At 38.3% G+C, this 8744-nt stretch overlaps 1 protein-coding gene across 1 annotated transcript; it reads left to right on the top strand.

Moving 5' to 3' along the window:
- The first annotated feature begins 641 nt into the window (after positions 1–641).
- IL4R (interleukin 4 receptor) lies at positions 642–7076 on the top strand. The gene is made up of 9 exons (XM_053471793.1): positions 642–732; positions 957–1110; positions 1351–1517; positions 2037–2188; positions 3117–3279; positions 3597–3696; positions 4174–4252; positions 4506–4573; positions 5240–7076. Exons 1-9 carry the CDS (start codon positions 642–644, stop codon positions 7026–7028), a joined length of 2763 nt encoding a protein of 920 aa, XP_053327768.1. The 3' UTR covers positions 7029–7076.
- Positions 7077–8744: the final 1668 nt, after the last annotated feature.

The raw sequence follows: 8744 nt of genomic DNA, 5'->3' as shown, positions 1-8744 counted from the left end.
ACTCCCTGAGGAACGAAGGACGTTGACATGTTATGCTTGATGGACACATCAAGGAGGACAGCATATAGCCATAAGCCATAGACGTTCACTGCTTCTAATTGGTTACCCGTACCATCACTTCCAAGTTCTCAAATCTGTTCAAAGCTTACAATGAAACCATGAACAGAATTTCCCAACCATGGTTGCAAATGAACCTATTCTGTAGGTGGGGAACGTGAATGAAACGCATCCGTTCTGTTTCTAATTTCACTTAAAGGAAAGGTTACGTGAGCGAAAAGGTCTTCATCAAAGACACAAGGAAACTAGCTTTGAACTGTTAGCCGGGTTTGTTCTTAGAAACGGGTTGTTGGAGTGCGATATCATCTAATTAACGCGGTTATTATTCTTAATACCCCAGATCGGCTATAGTGGGTGGCAAGTGGGAAGGAAGCTGGTGGCCAAATGCCACTCCTTGACCTGGAGAAAGCAGAAACTGAAAGAACGTGCACTCAAGCTCAAACAAAGTGATAAAAATCATATCTAAATCAACCATACAATAAGAATGTTTGCTAAATCCTAATCAACATATTATATCAACATATGCTAATTTATTAAAATGTAAAAATAATAAAAATAATATGTATAATCTACAGATGTTTAAAATGAAGATGCCGTTGAAGTTTCCGGGGAACTGCATAATGAAGTACATAAGCTTCCCGTGGCTTCTAATGTTGTGGTGCGAGCATTGTGATGGTAAGTATTTTTTAACTCTTTCTTAATGTGTTTTAATATTTTAGAAGAGGAAGCGAGAAACTTGATGGGTTCTCTCTATTAATTATATAAGAGTGAGCTGAAACAGAAGTTCATGCAAACATATAGGGTTAAGGGATGAAGGATTTTAACAACCGCTTTTCATCAAAATCTTACAAAAGCACTAATAAAAATAAATGTATTTTAACGTTTTTTGGTTTCCCTAGCTCATTTAGACTTAAAGGTTAAAAACTTTGATTGCTTCAACGATTATGAAAAACACAGTTTTTGTTCCTGGGAAGTTGTTTCTACACCAAGAGTTAACTGCAGCGAAGAGTTTCTCCTTACATATGTCTGTAGAAATGATACTCCCGAAGTTATGTACGTATTATTTTTTCCTTCTTTTCATTATAACCAAATTGTGTTATTACAGTTTTTTTACAGTTAAAGGAAAAAAAGGAAACAAATGTACAGAAATATTAATATATTTAAAAATATATATATATATATAAAAAAAGATATTTACTTTTCTAACAATAGGTCATAGTAGATAAATTAATGTTTTGCGCTACAATGTAGCGGTAGTCGTTTGACAAGATATGGTTTCGTTTTATGTTTCAGTAAAGAATGCGTCCCGGAAAATGCACGTCTTGATGACAGCGCTTTACCGATTCGGTGTATCTGCCATCTTGAGATTTATCCTTATTTAGCATCTATTGTGTATGATGTTGAACTCAAGTCACACGGGGAACTAATAGACAACACAGCCTTTCCCCTTATGCAAAAAGGTAATGTCTAGCTATGTCACGGGACTGGTATTAATGTGTTAACAACACGTAACACGGCTAATGTCAACTATTTGGCTGATGCCGTAGAATGGACATGAGCCTTACGTACAAGTATGACCTCATCATGCTGGATGATAACCACCAGGTCTACTGATTATTATTCTTCAGTGATACTCTACGCAACGGACAGTGTTTAATATTGAATATCTTTCTTTTTGCCATTTTACTCCTCCTTTAACCCAATTACAGCCCTTAAGTTTAAGGATCTAAAGTTTCTCAACAGCAAAATGTAGGGAAACACAAGTCACTTGGTTGATGATGTCATGTTATATGCAGCCGATTTCTTCCCCAATCAATTGAAATAACCAACCATCATTTTTTTATCTTATCTTATACACAACAACCAGATGCTATGGAATCATACATTTATAAGAGCGTCTTGTTGCTCTGTTCACTTTTGACATATTTGGTATCATCTTGTAGTTGTAAATGTTTTTTCTTTTCTTTTTTTTTGTACAGTTAAACCCAAAACCCCTTCCAATTTAACCATTGACATCAGCGATGCGGAGAATATCATGCTGGCATGGGATACCGGATATAACGTTTTCCATTACCTGCATGACTATTTGTATTTCCAGCTGCAGATTACGTCCAAGGAAAACCAAAATGTGGTAATGCATTTCAGCGGAACGATTTGTTTATTGTTCAAACGATCTATTATTTGAAATCACTGATTCGCAGTAAAAAAAAAAAGGGCTGATGGGTAGAATGTTCCAGGGGATAAAGATTAGAATCCTCAAATACATTCACCCCTCCTCAGCTTTGGCGAACGCTGCATGCAGGGGTCTATTTAGACCTCAGTGCGCATGTATAAATTCATGCTCTTGATTTCAATAGGAGGATTTTCCAGCCACTGACTGGCTGCTTAAGCTGTCAATCAGCAACATGAAAGTGCTGTCATTCATTTCAGTAGGAGCAATTTCCTGCCGCTGATTGACAGCTTCAAGAACCGTTGGATCATGGAGGGAGTATTAAGATTTTACAGCATGACTGTAAATTCTGTGCCAGGTAACTTTTATTTTTTTGGTTTTGTTTTTATATATTTGCATATTAAAGTACTTTAAGTAGAGAGTGTTAGGGTTACTCACAAAGTACTTTAATATGCATTCTTCTATAGTAGAGGTGTCAGGGACATTAGACTGTCTTGATCCAGAAGAATTCAAAAAAGGGAAACCATTCCTTCTTGACTCCAAACCAATAACCTGATTTCTCACTGGATCAACGAGCTATAACTAATCCTGTCCTTATAACTAATTGTATTATACTAGTTATAGTTATACTGGTTATATAGACAGGAGTGCTACATAGTCCTCCTGATGTCATACATCAGAGCATGGTATCATGCGTATTCACATGAACCCACTACCGGTGTATTCCTCCCCTGCAACGGGACATCAGCAGCCTATCTGTAAATAGGGGGGTGCTTAACAAAGAACCCTGGTGTTTCTCATACATAAATGACTCATGATTTCATTGAATAGAATGTAAACTTGGAAAAAAAATTCAGACATAATTGTTTCTTTGAACGTCGCATTCTAGGTGGAAAACACTATCCTAAACCAAAAGGAAGCTCGCCATGAAATAAACAAGAGGCAATTCAAACGAGGCCATCAATACACAGTAAAAGTCAGATCGATGCCACATAGTGAATTTTACAACGGCTCCTGGAGTGAATGGAGCCAAGCGGCTGAGTGGTATAATGGTAAGATCTACAAGTACTTCTCTGGGTCAAAAATTGTATATTTGTTGCTATTTTGTAACAGAATTTAATTTTGCACACTTTACCTTCTGGAGGGGGAGGGGTGGATAGGGGGAGGGGGGGAGAGGGGGGGAGGGGTGGATAGGGGGAGGGGGGGAGAAGGGGGATAGAGGGGGGAGCATGTGTAGGTTTCGTTTAATTTAGAATTACATTTGGAAAATTCTCCATGCAGCTATGGAATTTCAGAAAGTTTCGTGTACACATAAAGCAGATTCCCTGCACATACGTTATTCTAATGCATCATTCATTTTTCTCTACAGATTACAGCCCATCTGTAGAAGATCTTATGAAGATGATTATCCCGGTGGTCACAATAGTGATTTTATTATTGCTCTTATCATACTATTTTGGTATTAAACAGTAAGTATTTTTGAAGTAAATGGTACCAATTATGCTAGGGACTCTGGAGGAAACTTAGAGAAAGAGTATGTGTATATTTATTATTTACCCCAAATTCCACTAAACAGTCCCTGATTAAATATCATACAAAAGCATCACAGTGATGAAATGCAAAAACCCAAAAATCTGGGTAGCTGGATGGTCCATTTCAAATGATCATCTTCAAGACATCATTCAAAAGAGCAAACCAGTGAATGTACAGATCATAGATATCTTAAGTAGCTGTTTTATTGTAGATGTAAATATAAATATCTGTTTATACATTCAGTAAGGCGTGCAAAAATTATTCCCGAAAATTATATTTTCCTAAAAGAATATGTGTCAGTGTTCCATATTGCTCACCTTAGGTCAAACATGACTTTTGGGTTGGGTTTATGGCTTGGCTTTGGTGTAACAGAGAAGCTGGTCTTGCAGTAAAACATATCTATTCCTTTGCAGTTTTAAGAAGAAGTGGTTGGATGAGACCCCGGACCCTGCAAAAAGTAAACTCTTTGTGAGGAAACAGCACATGCAACAGGTTAGGTCCCTCTTGAGCTTTTGGGTGGTGTTGGCTAAAACGTTTTCAATTTACCAAACAACAAAAACTGTGAGTGGTATAACAACGGACGTAGGTAGATGCTAATTGCAAGTTATCATTCTATGGGTACTAGGTCTTACTTGAGTACACTCATTCATCACAGGGAACATTCAGGGTGTTCCACATAATCAGTTTTTGTCTTTTTTACATTTGCATGAAACTTAAATTTAACTGAATCTACTTTTTTTTTTAGAAACTTTTGTTGCATTCCGAGTGGAATCATAACAGGCCAAAGCAAGAGGACAAAAAGCAAAATGGCTGGTGAGTGAATAGGGCTATTAAGCAAAAGACAGCCTATGCTGTTGTGTAGGAACTTTTGTAAATTAGGGGCTCCAAGGAGGGATGCAGCAAGTACAATTGGTTCATGCAAAGAGATCTATTTTATAGCATTGCGTATTTGAGCTAAGTACATTTGTTTTTTCATGAGCTTACAGCAAAGCTTTTTCATAGAAGTCAATAGCCTCGGATGTAAGTATATTTCTAGGAAATGTTCTTTGTAGACTCAGGTATTCTGCTGTTGTTTTTTCCAGACACAATATCCCATTTATTCCTTTTCTCTTCTTTATGTTCTCTCCCCCTCCTTCATCTGCTCTACCCTTTCTTCATTCTTCTTCATTGTTTTCTCCTCTCTCTCTTTCCTTCCTCTTCTTTCTCTTCTGCAACACTATCTGGCAGCCCCTCACCCACCCCCACAACACCTGAAAATCCATCTGAAAATTGTGCCTTCCCTAAAGAATTTATAAATCCAAAATGATTAAAAAAAGGGCAGACTTTGGTTCTTTCTTTGCTATTAATAATAGTTGCTATGCACTTGTCTATATATATATATATGCTAATGCGCTATGTGTCCATATGAAATGATATATTTATTTCGGATTACTTGTGGACTTGTTTAAATGACCTGTATATTAATCTTGTGTCTCACAGCGGAAACTGGTTTTATAAGTTGATGGCGAAAGTCCCCACAGAGTATGACCTCTACGTCAGTGACACTTTATGTCCAGTTCTCCAACCAGAAACTACAACAATTGAAAAAGAGTTTGAAGTATATTCTGTGGAAAATGAAAAACATACAGACACGTGTGTCTTAGAGGAGGCCGTTGTCGAGGAGGATGGTGGACCAGAACAAATAGACGAGTCTGTAGAGAGCACGTTGCTGAAAATTGTTGCAGAGAGCGACTTTATGTTTGAAGAACTGATGCTGGACAAAGTTGATAACCATGAAAGTCCACCTGCATCTTCAAGCCAGAATGGTTTCTCTATTATCAGGGGACTATGGCAACTAGAAAACACACAAGTGGACATTTTTGAAAATTCCCTTGGATCTGGTTATCATAGTTATGAAGGTGATAATTCCCCAGCGGAGCTACAAAATAAACCAGGCCAGTTGCAGCTTTGTAATTTCAATGAATTTCCTTGGGGTTGGGACAACTTGCAATCCAATGCGCCTATGGAAAACCTTGAGAACTCATCACATGTATGTCAACCTGTCACACGCATGGATTCAGGCTACAGCACTTTTGCCAATGTTGTGTCTGGTTCAGAAGATCCGGTAGACCGTGCTAACAGTACTAGCCCTGCATTGTCTTGGGACGTTGAAAATTTCCCAGTGAGTTCACTTATCAACTCAAACCATCATCTACAACCACATGCGGAGTATTATAATAGAAGCTCATCTCTGCTGTTGCCTAAAGTAAGCCCATATAAAATGTATAATCAAATTACATTAAAACCAAATCAAGACCAATTCTCACATTCTAACCCAGACGACTGTAAATATGAGGATGAAGTAGAACACGACATCAACAACACTTATCCTTCACCCACCCAGGAGTGGCCAGGATACCAAAGTTTTTCCAAAGTATTCCAACAGGAGGGACAATCTGTAGGTTGCCCTGTTCAATCTATGGACTGCACCGTGCTAGACTCAGGGTATAAATCCTTCAATTGTCTTCTAAATGAAAATAAAACTGAGGTGGGTAATGATAACTCTTTGTTTGACGTGGACATGCCTTTTGGAGAAGCTTTCCAAAAGGATATAGAGCCAGCAAACATCAGTTTTGATAACTACGATGAAACCAATGCATCAAATGAACCTTGTTTTGGTTTTCCAAATGTCCTCTTTTCGGAGGTGTGTATGGATGAAAGTAAAAATCCATCTTATACCATGGACTCATCTGAGCAGATGGAAGATGATGGAAGCAAAATAACGGCTATTAAAAATAACACTACAATGAACTCTCAAGATGAAAATATCGGAAAGATTCCTTACGCGTTAACATTTGACATATGTAACCACTTGTGCAATTTGGCTAATTTGTACGGAGATAATCTTTCACTGGGTAAACTAAAGTCTAAAGGTTTAGTAGACTTTAACTTGAATGACAGGACTGGTTGTGTCGTCTCCTACTGTCCAGATGAGATTTTTTCGTGCCTATCCGCATCCGGATCAGCAACAATGGAAGATGAGCTCTCTTTTATTCAGTTTCTCAAAGAACCAAAGCAAAGAGGGGTTAAGTTTGAAAACATGTCCTATTTTTTCAATCCTTATAGGTTAAAGACTTTACTCAGCGACACACGAGAAGACTCAAATGTGATGCCCACCAACTTACTTGTGAGCCACAAAGTACTTGATAAGGACGGCAATTCGTATATGAAATTAGCACTGTCAAACACTCAGCACCTGGAAAGCATTTGCACTGCTAACAAATGTTAGATGTAACTATCACAAGCTGTGTAATATATTAAAAGTAAAAGGATACTAGTGTGAGAGTCTCCAATGGGGTTTATTCACTGGATACGGAGCTGCTGAGAGTTTGGGTTTCAGCTCATAGACTTCATTAGGTTTTATGTATGGTGTCTCCTGCAAGAAGGACTGTGATGGCCCCCGATAACATAGTTCATTAAGTAAGGTGACTTTAAAGAAATCTCACTGATTTAATCATCCATTGCACATGGGCAACTTGGCTCCTCTCCAGCAGAAGCTCACTGGGATTGATCCTTTATAATGTAACGTCAGTAAAGTCAGTCAACTGAAACGCAAGTCTCCTTCAAACTCTGGCCAGCTCCCGTTTTAATGAACAAACCAACCACCTTGTATATATATATATTCCCTGCTTTGTTGGTAGTGGATGTTCAGCACCTTAGATTTGAGAGTATAAAAAAATGTAAAGTTTTTTTTTATTATGTGGTGGCATACTTTGTTTTGCGTGTTAAAATATAAAATTGGTTATCAAAGTGCTGTGTTGTCATATTTTGTGAACGTGAGAAGTCTTTTGTGGAATCCTGCACAGCCTACAGAATTCTGATCCGCGGTGTGCTTAATGTACTTAGCGTGCTTAATGTCATATTGTGGCACTCGGCAGAAAAGGACGGCAGCTGTGGAGAGGGAAGATCACGACTTTGCCATGGGCCAGGCCAAGTGCCGCGCCCAACATTATTATATATCATCATCATCAATCAATCAAACCTTCCTGCCAATGCTGTTGTCCATTACCTTTACTGTTTTCCTTCCAAAGTATCTTTCGAGCCAATACGGTATTACACATCCAATGCTGAATGATTTGTCATCTGCCTGGTGTATATGGTGCATTATAGACATTGCAGCACACTTAAATTGTTTGTACATGAAGGATGGGCTAATGGATATCTTCTCACACATTGTGTTGGGGCAATTCATGATGTTATGGTGTAAACCAGCCAGTGTGAGATGACTTCCTACAATGTGAAGGAAGACATCAAAAGGAAGAAGTTGCCTTGACACAGACATGCCTATGGGTGGTAAGCTGACCAAAAGGAGCATAGGGTCTGTTGAAGATGGACCTTGATTTCCTGGACAACATAAAATAAGAAATCATAAAATTAGCAATATTCTCTTTCTTTTACTCTCTGCCTAACCAACAACATAACAAACAAATAAGAACAAACACTGGTAACAGAACAAATAAATAGAACTATTCTCATACACACATACTTTATGATAGGGTCTTGTATTTTGCACGCTTGTCATACCGCTCATATATTTTGGAATAAGCCTTTTTCTTGGAAGTAGAAAATGTGATTAATAGTCAGATAGATTATAGTCACAAACCTGGTATTTATGTTTAGTTTCAACAATATTCTGTCATTGATTGACAGCTAAAGCAGCCAATTAGTGGCAACAAAGTGCTCCCACTGAATTCAATGGGTAGACTTTACACATGCGCACTGTGGTCTAAACAGACCCCTGCCTGTCAGCGCTGGAGCTGACTGGAGGCGAGGGCATCATGATGCTTTTGTTCCAATGTATCTCATGCAGGGCATTTAGCTGAGGGGAGGGCAAATGCATTTGGGTGGAATGTGCAGAATCCAGAATCCGTCCATTCACAAAACTGACCATGCTAAAATATAAAGTAGCTAGGCAGCCATAAATGCAATAACGTGCACATGATGC

This window comes from Spea bombifrons, chromosome 7, assembly GCF_027358695.1.
Source record: "Spea bombifrons isolate aSpeBom1 chromosome 7, aSpeBom1.2.pri, whole genome shotgun sequence".
In the NCBI taxonomy this organism is placed as follows: domain Eukaryota; kingdom Metazoa; phylum Chordata; class Amphibia; order Anura; family Pelobatidae; genus Spea; species Spea bombifrons.
The sequence above is the reverse complement of the archived record's forward strand: the minus strand, read 5'-3'. Positions and strand labels throughout refer to the sequence as shown.